The sequence below is a fragment of the Geospiza fortis genome, unplaced genomic scaffold (genome assembly GCF_000277835.1).
Source record: "Geospiza fortis unplaced genomic scaffold, GeoFor_1.0 scaffold192, whole genome shotgun sequence".
Taxonomy (NCBI): Eukaryota; Metazoa; Chordata; class Aves; order Passeriformes; family Thraupidae; genus Geospiza; species Geospiza fortis.
Genome location: NW_005054315.1, coordinates 7166793 through 7179192, shown reverse-complemented (window position 1 = coordinate 7179192; position 12400 = coordinate 7166793). Strand labels below are relative to the sequence as shown.

Genomic DNA, 12400 nt, shown 5'->3' with positions numbered 1-12400 from the left:
CTGAGTAAATGCCATCCATTTGTCCCATATCTACCTGATAGCTCTGAAAAGAGAATTTTCCCTGAACTAGCCATAAATGTAGTGTTTTGGTTCATGGACAGATTCAAAAAACACACAGTGTCTGAGGACATTTAATATAAGAAGATTGTATTAAAAAGTATTCCCTAAACTTTTGTATGCAGCTTTAAAGTTGTGTACAGAATTAAGTACCTAAGCAATGACAATCTAGGAGGCTTTTTATTACACAGAGAAACATAAAGAGCTGTAATCCCTGTGCAAATATTTGTGTACCTTCCTCTGCTATTAATGAATAAAAAACGGCCTTTGCTAAGGAAAGAAAGATACAAACCCTGTAGTGCTTTTCCCAGCATCGTGGAGCACCTTACCTTGCTGTGGTAAATTGTTCCTTTGAAAGAAACAGAACTGTTGCTCTGCTGAAGATCTGCTGTTGTTCTGCTAAATGTCTGCCTGAAAGCATGTACCTGTTCCAAGGCACCCACACACATTCACATTCAAATTATGCCACACATGAGCATTTTACAATCTGCAGCATGCAAGCACATAGTATTTTGGGGTCCTTTCAATTTCTCTGTTATTCAGAATACAAAGAAATGTATTTTCTCTGCTCTAATTGTCAGGATTCAAAATTATCAGCAATGTAATGGGCCCTAACTACTGTAACTGCTGGGCCACTTAGAGCCTCATTGGTGGCTGGCTGAATAGGACAGGATTACAGTAAGAGCAGCTGCTGCTGTTATGTCCTTCTATAATGCAACATTTGTACAAAAGCATGGAGACTGGCTGAATTCTTTTCTGACAAATGTGGCAGTGTAATATGCAAACATACACGCAACCCCCTTTTTTGCTCTGATTGCAGCTTGTTTCTTTCTTTTGTCTAGTGGGCTCTGCAATCTCTGTGGACCAGTAGACTATGCCAAATATCCCCCTAAAGGTCTCTGCTCACCAGGCCTTCAGGAGTCCACAGGTGCCTCTAATTTGTATTCAGTTTCCACCACTGAATTATATGCATTTGAATGAAGATCAGCTTCAGAAATGAAAACATACTTCCTTTTCTACGCTTTGATTTTGGTATCTCTTTTGCAGATTTAAGAAGTTTGACAATAAGTATTTGAAGAAAATTTTAATTCGGGAACATCAGCCCAAATCCAGCCTTGTGTCATTGTACAAAAAGATGGAGATAAAATTGGCCATCGAGATGGCCGAGAGTGGCATGAAAATTTCAAAACCATCCACTACTTCTTTACAGTGAGTACCAACCTCCTGACCCGTTGCAGAGTAGGGACAGGAGGACAGGGACAAAAATGAGGAAGTACCCAAGGTATTCCATTACTTAATTGAAGTGTAAGAAAAAAGAAGGTGCAACTTGATGTTCATCATAATTGTGCTTTGCTCAGAGAGTGAAAATTAAAATCATGGACATTTCCTGTTTGTTTTCCATGATGGGCAGTCCTGAAGAGGAATCATGAGTCACGTACAGAAGCCACTCTGGTTGCTTTAAATCACAGTAGTGGCTCAAGACAGATGTGCTTATCACTTACCTGGCCAGTGGGTTTTGTTAATCCCTGCCAGGTCCCTTCCATCCCTGCAGGATGGTTTAGCATACAGGTCCTAACTCCATTGTCCCAGTCATGAATCTTTTGCTGAGAGCAGATTTCTTTGTAGCATTTGTGATTTTTGCTGCTCCAGTTTGCAATCCCTCAAACCACCTTGCCATATTTTGGTATTTACAAAACAAGCAAATTTGTGCAATTAAACATTGAGAGCAGCCTGCCAAGAATGACTTGAGGATACTTGTGGTAGAAATGCTGGACATGAACTGTCAATGTGCCCTCACAGCCCGGAAAGACAATCACATGCTGCATCAAAAGTGGCATGGCCAGCAGGCTGGGGGAGGAGATTCTCCCCTGCTACTCTGCCCTTGTGAGACCCTACAGTGCTGTGTCCAGCTTTGGGGTTCTCAGTACAGGGAAGACATGGACCTGTTAGAGTGGGTCCAGAGGAGTGCCACAAAGATGATCAGAAGGCTGAAGCGCCTCTCCAAGGAGACAGAGAAGGCTCTGGGAACACTTGTTTGCAGCTTTTCAGTACTTAAAGAGGGCTTACAAGAAACATAGGGACAGGCTTTCTAGTAGACTTGTAGCACTAGGAGTAGGAGAAGGTAGGTTCAGACTAGGTACAAGAACTTTTTTTATGATGAGGGTGGTGAAACTCTGGAACAGGTTGCTCTGGGAGGTGGCAGATGCCTCATCCCAGGAAATATTCAAGGTTGAGTGTGATGGGGCTCTGAGCAACCTGACAGAGCTGAGGATGTCCCTTGGTCATTGTGGGGGTTTGGAACCAGAAGAAAGGCATTCTATGATTCTATCAAACAGTAATGCCACTTGGCATCAGACAGACCAGGGGACAAAACTGGTGGGATCTCCAGAGGGAGAATCTTGCTTGAAACTCTGGCTTAATCATGTCAACATCAATCTGCTTTCTTGCACTGATGTCAGCATGCAGTGTAAGACCTAGCCCTTATCTCTAAATTATTCTTTGCTGAAAGGATGATATTAAAAAAGACTGCATGTATGTCAGGCTCCTTTCTGTCTGCTGTAATCCCTTAACCATTCTGAGCCAAGAGAAAATGTGCAAGGTTGATAGACAATCCATAGCAATCAAACCCCATCCCTCTTCTTTTCCTGAGGGAATGAGAAAATAAGACAAATTGCTCCAGCATAGTTCAGAAATTTTCTCCTGAGCTAAGAATTTAGATTGAAAAATATTCTTTAATAACCAGCTGATATGATGGACTAATTTTTGCCATCTCTAACCTGGCTATAATTGAATTTTGCTCTGCATCATCCTTTGATGAGAAAGCCTTTTTAAAAATGAAGTGTCAACTTCAGAAAAACAGCCTGTGGCTCAAAACCATTATGATCTTGCAGGCTGTGAGAGTGTTCTAGGAAAATACATGTTTCCCCACCTCTGTTCATTGATAAGTGTCTGCTGTTGAGAACTGCAGGAGACAGGATGTTGAGCTAATTGGTGGATCTTTGGTCTGAGCCAATACAGCAGTTCTTGCTGTCTTTCTCCACAGCAATTAAATGAACCTGTGTAAAAGGTCTCTGAATGTATTTATAAATTGTATGATTGCTGTCATTGATTCAGCATGTACCTGAAGTCCCTGTCTTCAGTGAAGGTACAAAACTCTGGCCATGAACAAGAGGAGATTTGAAACAAAATTCCAATATATGGCATCTAAATCATTATTAGCAGGGCCAGAGTAGTGAGAAAAGTCTCACTCACACTCTTGATCAGTTTTTTCAGCCTTTATGCACACAAGGAGATTTACTTTATAAGAATCAAAGCAGATCTCCAATGCTGTGAATTAGACAATTGCATTCATGCTGGTGTGATTCCTGCAGGCGGAGTGGGTGTCCAATTTACAGTAAGAATTTTCAGTGTGGAGTGAGAAAATTTGCCCATGGATTGTACAACAAAGAATACACACTGGAATAAAAGCAGAGCATTAGGTTATGATATTTTGGAGAATATAAGCCTGATAAATAAGGATGGAGATGGCAAAAGTGGAATCTAGGAGATATTATCAAAACTGTGGGTTTATGGTTGGTTTTTGTAGGAAATATGACCATTAGAGAGAAAGAGGGTTTGGTCCTGAGTTTACTTAATGCTGGCTTCATATTGCTGCAATATTGACTTTGACAAATCTTAGAATATATCAATACAGTACAGATCAGAACCAACTGTTGCATTGTCATTTGTGGTGGTACAGTTATGAGAAAGTTGTGTCCCAATAATATTATTCATTCACAGGATGAGTGAGGATTAATGGAGAGTTTACAAAGTTCAAAATTTTAGATATAATATTAAAAAATATTACACAGATTGTGCAAGTATCAAGTATCTCCGTATCTAAGGAAGAGAGAAATAATGTCATGGCAGTCATTACAGAGAGACAGTTTTCATGGCATATTATAATATAACTTTTTTCTTCACAAATATATATCCTGTTCTGTTCTTTGTTGTAACATGTTGGAAGATTCAATAAGAACAAAGAAATAGTTTCAATAAGGATTACTTTATGGGTTTGGTAACATACTGTACACGTTTGGGGTTTTTTGAAAGCCCTTTCTTAAGGTACTGCAGAATGTGGAAGCAATCTGTTCCTTATTACCATATACATGCATTGTTATCAGTTGGGTAGGTTAATTTCCAATCCCATGAAAAGAATGTTGGTTTTTTATTTGTGCTCCAGAACAATATAGATTATTTTTATGCTATTTTTTCTCTTGCTACCCCAGCTCAACTGAGACTCAAGCAGTTTTATTTACTCTAATTCCCTTTAAGAGCAAAATAATAAGATTTGAAATTACTTAGAACTGGATATTTCTGTGCTGACACGTGGAGAAAGTCAGGGATGCAGCTGGAAAAGTAGAGATAATCTGATAATCTCCCCAGCGGAGTCAAGGTTTTCCCTGGCAATACTGGCCAGTCTGTACTGTACATAGGTCAAAACTGATTTTTTAATTGCACAATTTACAGACAAAACTTTAAGGACATCAGTTAGCTGAAAAACACCACTTGCAGTCACTTTTTTTTTTTTTAAGAGGCAAGAAAGCAAAATGGAGAAAGGAAAAATTCAGAAACAGCAAGACAAACTCAGACTGATTCATCCTGGATGATCACTATCTATTTTCCTTTCTTTTCCTGGGAATTCACCCGAACACTAACTCTCACAGTGATTGACTGATGTAGTGAAACCTGATAACATTTCACAGCGGCCCTCCTCCACTGTTTTGCTAGTGAAAAAGCCAGGCAGCTACAAGTGACTGTGGGCTTGTCAAAGTTTTTTAAAGACACAAAGATTACTATCTTTTAGATGGTTCTTTAATTTCAAATGGAGAAACAGGTTTAGTAGCAAGGAAACTCTATATGTTTTCCTCACCACAGAGCAGGTCTCTGAGACTTCATAATTAATAAACTCCTTGGTTCTTAAGGATTTTCTTCACTTTCTCAAAGGAGTAAAAACCAGTAAGATGGCAAAGCCCAGACTGCTAGACCATGCTGAGGTTTTTGTTCAGACAGAGGAGGAAACTTGAAGTGCTTTCCTGAGCTGGTTATGGCCTAATCTAATCCTTAAATAGGAACTTCCTTCTGGAGCTTTAAGAAAGAAGAGTTTCTGGTGCCAGCTGTATGAGGGCTTAGGGCCCAATTTTACTACCCATTTTATATGGATAAAACCAATGAAAGAAAATTTGACCTGTTTTTATTCATCTTTGGATGATTTGCAGGTGTTGCTGATCACTGAAAGGCTCTGCATAGCCTTCTGTTCTAGCACTAAAAATAGTCCATGCATTATTTAATGGGATTAGTATTTAATCAGCTCATTAATATCATATTTAATTTCCCCTTTTATTTACAGGAGCGGCAGGAACCAGCGTGCACACAGGCTGTCCCCGGCAGAGGTGGAGGCCATGCGGGATGTCCTGGCACACAACCTGTACCAAGTGCGACAAAGGGTGCGTGAGCCGAGCCGAGCCGAGCCGAGCCGAGCCGACGCTGCCGCGCTGGCTGGACCCACAGCCCGTGCTTGCCCTGCCCGTACCGCGGCCCGGGGGAATGCGGGGAGCTGGGTGGGCAAGGAGGGGAGAACCCTGGGCTTGGGAACTGATCGGAACAGAGGAGCGGAAAGCTGGTGTGGTGGTGTTTGTTTTTTTGGGTTTTTTTTTTGTTTGTTTGTTTTTTTTTTTTTTTTTTTTTTTTCTCCTTCTTTTTGCCAGCAGCAGCCAGCTAGAAATATGTTCTGGCTGTTACAGACTCGGGGGCTGGGGGAAAGGAAAGAAGGAAGGAAGGAGGGGAATAAACCTGTCACACTCCAAAAAAACCCCGACTGCCAAATGACTGCTGGAGATGTAGCAGAGGTACCAGGGGCATCTTCTCAGCCTCCTCAAAACCCACCGATAAACACCGCGCAGCCCTGCGTGGGAGCGGCATTTACCCGCGCCGCAGGAGGAAAAAAACGAAGGAAAAAAAATTTCCACGTCCTCCGAGCTTCATTTGACACATTTAGGTGGTTTGTTTCCCTGTAGAAGTGGTGCGATAATACCTCAGCGGGGATTTGTTTTGCAGAAATTTGTGGTGACCCTGATGCAGCCCAGGGTATGGTATCTGCTTAATCCAGTCTCGGGCACTGAATAGACAATTGAGAGCTCGCCCACAGCAATGAGTGGGAGAGAATACATTACAGTAACCTTGAAATTATGCCGATAAACAAGGCTAACTCATGTAACACACGTGTACTAGAAAATGCTAGGGCCTGCTCATTTAAATGTGGCATTATTAATATGTTATTCATTCCTAACATTGTTTGACTTGCCATGGCTAATTATCCTTATGATATTAATTTCTTATCTTACCAGCAACAATTTGCATATATAGTTATTTCTTAGCTTACTGAAATGAACTCTCTCTCTTCAAAATCAATTACAGTAATGACTATTTGTGCTAGTCATTTCCTATGTAGTATTGAGAATGGTGTGCTTTTGGAAATGAAAGACTGGGTGGCAAGTAATGCCACTTCTAATACTCCTTTTCAGCTCTGAAAAGCTCTTGCTCCCCAGATCAGCTTTACAAGGACCCTTGTGAATGAAACTGAGAGGAGAGTCTACTTTTTAAGAGGGATTATAAGCTTCAATGAATTTTTCTCTTTAAGGAAGATAATTATTTTCTTCATTTCACTAGATGTATGTGATAAACTAAAAAGCTTTTCTTAAATGATGCTCAGTTTAAGGGTAATATAAATTTGTAGTTTGTCCAAGTATGGAAAGCAAACTCAGTTGTGTATCTCATACTGAAGATTCATTCTTTGTTCCTGAGTGCATCTGAATCTTGCTCCAGACTCAGTAATATTAGTACCAAAGCTCAGAGCTGAGTTAACCAGTTATCTCTTTCTTGGGACCTGCCTCATATCTGTGGCTCCCAACTACACTTGATGAGAGGAGAAAAAAGATGATAAGACAAGCCCAGAGATTATAACAGCCTTCTTAGGTAGGTATATTTTATATACCTGCACTTTGAGCAGGTAAGAGTCTATAAAAACGGCATCAAAACAGAGCCCTTGAGATCTGAGACTTACAGCTGTGTTCAGCTTCCTCCCATCTTGCTCTGCAGCAGTGAGATTTGTGCGTGGCTGCGTTTTGCCATGTGATACCAAAGAGATCTGTGTTGGGTCGGTGACTGAGCTGAGGCAGATGTCTCCTTGGCCCGGTGGTGGATCAGACTGATTAACATTGCAAATGCACCGAATATGAGCTGGCTGCATCTTTTGTTTCAGGCACCAGCATACAACAGGCACAATCTTCCTACTGAGACAAGTGAGAAACAAGCACAAGAAATCCTCATCCGTCGGGAGCACAGCCTGAGGCAAAGTTGCAGGAAGGGAAACAGCTTGCCTTGGGGTAGACAGGTACCTGTAATCCATCTACTGTTTATGTAAAAATGCCTCTGCTTCTCTGTAAATATGGAAAGACACTAGTTTTAATGTGCTCTTTGCTGTAATTAAAATGGGTATTTTCCTGGTGTGCTCATGCAGCCCTTAAGAGGAAAAAGTTTCACTTGGCATGGGAGCAGCAAAGTTTTCATGTCCCACCTCAATGCATTGGTCAAAAATCAGCTACTCTGGCTGTGTGTAGTAAAATAATGTAACCTGCATTGATTTTGCATGTGCAAAGTATAGTGTAACCAAAAACGGCCTGATGCAAAGCCTCTGGCACTTTGATTTGTGTTCTCAATCAGTAAGAGATTTGTCTGACTAAAGGGAGGCATTGAACAGCACAGACATTTATTCCTGAGATAATCATGGTTAAGCAAGAGAAATAAGTTCTTGTTGGATAGATTAGTTGTATTCAAATTTTCAGCTGAAATAAGAGAGGTGAACCTTTGAAGAACATGTTTTTCTCTGGTGATGGTAAAAACCCTTTGGCTGTTATATCACACAGGCATTCTCACTGGAGCTGACGTTGGGTTCAACCATCCAAACCAAGCATTGATCTTATTCATGCCTATCAAAATTTGGCTTTAAAGGTGCAGCATATTGCCATAACTCTTTACTGTTTCACCAAGTGCCCAGTGGAGGCAATCACAGGCACTGGACACACTTCTGTCTCCTACACAGGTTAAGACCACAGAAATACGCTACCTCTCCTTGCCTCAGGGTCCACACCAGCCCACTAGAAGAAAAGCCAGGCATGTCACTTTTACAGGTAATGGAAGTGCTTTACTCTGTATCCTACTCCAGCAGCAAAAGAAACTTGGCCAGTTGTTTGGTGGATTTAACAGTGCTACACACACAATTCCATGGAAGTCTACAGCCTCTTTAAATGAGCTACACCCTTCTCTCCTTTCTGTTTTATCTGTGTTGTTTGTATGATCATTACTGCAGCAGTTTCTGTTTTGTTCCAGCACCTCCTGCTTTTTTCATTTTCCCTCTTGAACAAATGTTCCTGTGATCCCTGCAGTGCCACCTGGCCAAACTCAAGAACACAAATTAGCCGTTTCCTGCAGCCCCATAGCTGTATGCAAAATTATTATGACTTTCTGAACCTGTAGCCCAGTCCAGGTGAGACTGATGGAGCTCCATGCCCCCAGGTCCTGCAGGTACCAACCAAGACTGAACAGGTATTCCCAACAGGCAGCCCCACTCCAAAATTCGGTGCATATGTACACACAACCAGACACAGAGAGCAGCACAGACATGGCCCAGGGCTCACACAAATGCAAACAGCACCAATGGCCTCATCCTTATCCCCTCTCTGGCTGATGAGACTGATAGGCTGTTAGGGAAAAATTATAAATACATACTATCTGCTATCTGAATCTCCAGTAGCTGGCCTGACATACATGCTCTGCTCAGCAGCTGGCCCTGGACCTTCCATCTGCACATTTGGGGGCACTTGGGCAGGCACGTCCCAGGGGACACAGCCCCCTAGCAGCTGCTGGTACACAGACCTATCCATATGCACACAGAGACTTGGTCTTACACTCGACCTCATGTACTGTAGGACCCTCCAGTAGCTGGCCTTGGGCAGCCAGTCTTCCCTGTCTAAAAGACTTAAAGTATTCCACACAGCAGTCTCAGACCTAAAAGCACTGCAGACACTTTCAAGGAACCAAATGCTGCTATAGGAGGTAGGTATATTATTTTAGTGGGGAGAGAGCTAAATCCTGAAGCAGTGAATCCAAGTACTTTTTTTTTCCTATTAGATAGGCCTGAATTTAAGCCTGCCTTGTAATCTATCCATATAAGTAAACTTTTTGGTCCAGCCTCTGGCCCCACCTTAGGGCCATTGTGTAGCATTCACACCACTTTAAGTGTCTTCAGCAGAAGAAAGCCACCCTGAAGTCCTCTCATAAACTGTTGGGATGAGATGAATTTCTCTTGGAAACTAAGAAGAGAAGTCAGTATGTAGGAAATTAGAGTGACAACCTCATTCATGCACACATGCATTTTCAGAGATGAATGTCATCTCTTCTGTCTATGCCTGGAAGAACTTCTGGAAAAAATATCTTCCAACAAGCTTGATTTAGGTCTTCTATATAGCATGTGCAGAAATTTTATTAAATAAAGCTCAGAAATAACCTTAAATAGATCCTTAAGTCTACCAACCAACTCTTTCTGCCACTCATATAAATGAATTGGCCAGAGAGGTTGTCATTGCCCAGACAAATTATGGACTCCCCATCCCTGAAGATGTGCATGAGCAAGTGGATGGGGCTGACCAGCCTGGTCTAGTGGAAGGTTCCCTGTTCATGAAAGGGGGGCAGAAGTAAGGGATCTTAAAGGTCCCTTCCAACCCTAACCAGTCTATGATTTTATAAATTATTTCTTTGGCAGTGTATATCATTCATATTTTGTAGCAGTGATGCTTCCAAAGGGCTGAGTAGAAGCCCTGGAAATCTGAGAAATCCTATGCTGCTTGGGGTGCAGTATGTCCATGTGGCCTATGAGCAGCAGTGCTTTACTGTGCCAACTGTGAAATAACCATTAGCTTAAAATAATTCAATAGTTATGGATCTGCAATAATTTCTTAAATTTTAAAACTGTGACCACAGTCAATACATGTGTACTTTAATTATAGCAGGATTTGGACTAATTTTACTGTTCATAGACCTCTGTGTTTATATCCCAGATCCTCCTAGCTTAGATTGTTAGGAGTTGTTTATTACATTAACTACTTTCCTACTGTGTAGTTAGACTACAAGTGGCTTTAGGAAAGGGAAAAAGTATATTCTATAAACTCAGCAGGATGAGAATGCCAGTTACTGGCCTCTTGCAGGCAAATTTTTACAATGTACTTGTGGCAAAGCAAGCTGGTAGGAGCAGATCTGACACACCCAAAGTAATCAAAGCACCCCTGGTTTCAGATGAAACTGTTCATCTTGTTAGTCACAGGTCACTGGCAAACTTGATTTTTGGTGGACCAGAATTTTCTCCTTTATCCCATTTTTGTTTTGTGCTGTGTGTTTAAAAAGGCTTTTTAACCATGGTACTAGGTACACTTCTGAAATTTTAGGAAAATTTAAATTACATAAAGGCACACTCTTGCCCTTCATCCTTGCAGTGAAGGCATTGGGCAGGTCTGTGAGACACCAAAAGGTAGGTGAATGTGCTCATATTCTGGTGTTTCAGAGCTGAGATGAGGTAAAGAAAATCTTTTAAACATCAGCTTTGAGATGAAAATTAAAAATCTGGGCTATTTTTAGTTCTTGACTGCTTCCTTATGCTATAGTAATTATTTAAAATGCTTCAGTTCCAGGGTATTGTATTGAATACCCTTTATCTCTCCTTTCCAATATCATGGCATTTCTCTCTTCTCTTCTTTAAAAAATGAATTATTTGTCTATTTATCTTTAGATCAGCATAGGAGTGGCTCTGATGCTGCATTGCCATTAACATGGAGGCCCCAGCCCCAGCTACGGCCGCTGGAAGCCAAGCAGCGCCAGGAGCTGATTCCAATGGCACACCTGGGCAGACGAGCTGCTCCATCCAACCCGCCAGCTCGAAGAGGAAATCCAATCAGGCCTCATCGTTTCACCAGAGCAGACAATCCAGCTTCACTGCCAAAGGCTCGCTTCACTGTCAGAGAAGTGGAGGAGTATGAGTCAGAAGAAGAGACAGAAACAATGGCACCAGCCAGGCCATTAGTTATATGAGGAGCAGAGATCATCAGTGTTTGCATCTCTAGGGCCCTTGTTGCACTGCTTCAAAAGAAGTAACAAAGCTTTTATATGAACCAAACTATGATTTTCCTCTGGGGACCAGTGTACTTGCTCTCATATCACTTTCAAGGGTTGTATTAAGGTACTTAGTGGCTCAGAGAAGACTCAAATTCTTACGTGCTAATATCAAGCTTTCTTTCCAACAAAACACTGCAGGAAAGAGAAGAACATGATATTTGTAGGGGTTTGGATGTGGATTTAAACAGCAGTAGTTGGGTGCGTGAAGTGCTGTGGGTGGAAGCTGACACTGCCTTTGTTTCATACTGTGGTCTGCATCCAGAAATACATAAAGGCATCTCTGACATGTGAATGCACAGATTGATTACCTCAACTTGCATAGAGCTTTTGATTTCAGATCAGAATCAGCTGCATTCTGGAAAAGAGTTAAAAACAGAAAAGCATTTTTTAGGGCATGTAAATGTCACTGAAGATGCCTAAGCAAGACCTTAAGTCAAAAGGATTTTCAGTGAACATTTTAAGCACTTGAGAACCTCTTGGTAACTCAGGTTTTGGCTCTGCAAAAGTGTGTAAGTTCATCTACTGTGATGATCCATGGTTCCAACTACTTAAATCAATTGCAGTATGTAGGTTCCTCTCACTCACCTTCAGCTGTTTTGGATGAGTAAAGGAGGTATCCTTGTATGTACAAATCCAGAGGAGTTTTCAGGCAGGAGTGCTGTCAGGATTTTATTTGTAAGCATGGAATGGCAAGAACAGACACAATATTTTTGTGGTTCAGCAACGGGAGGCTTCCTTGTAAAGTATCTAACTTCTCCATTCCCCACTCCTACCTTGTGTGCCCAAATGCATGCACCATTTTTCACACTACATCTGGACCAGCAATGCAAATAGGAAGCAAGAAACTGCTTCCTATTAATTAATAGGGATTAAAGGTAGAGGGAGCCTAATCCTGTAGCCTGCTGTCTAGCAGGAAAGAAAGGCCCTGTGTTTGCCTCCCAGCACTACTTTTTTTGTAGTGTCTTCCTATATGTTGTACAGAGAAGATTTGCTCTAAAGGAAAGCAGAAATAAAAAGAGGGATGTGCGCTTGAACTCCCAGCCTTTCTGTGGAGCTTCCTTCCAAGTGGCTCTGTGTGCCC

At 41.6% G+C, this 12400-nt stretch overlaps 1 protein-coding gene across 1 annotated transcript in view; it reads left to right on the top strand.

Annotated features, from left to right (window-relative positions):
* LOC102040313 (sodium/hydrogen exchanger 4) overlaps nt 1-11358 on the top strand; it is a 33519-nt gene extending 22161 nt beyond the window's left edge. The window contains exons 9-12 of the mRNA XM_005419994.2: nt 5447-5543; nt 7358-7489; nt 8198-8285; nt 10937-11358. Of these exons, the coding sequence (XP_005420051.1) occupies nt 5447-5543; nt 7358-7489; nt 8198-8285; nt 10937-11235 (616 nt within the window). The 3' untranslated portion in view covers nt 11236-11358. The remainder of the gene's footprint in view (nt 1-5446; nt 5544-7357; nt 7490-8197; nt 8286-10936) is intronic.
* Nucleotides 11359-12400: the final 1042 nt, after the last annotated feature.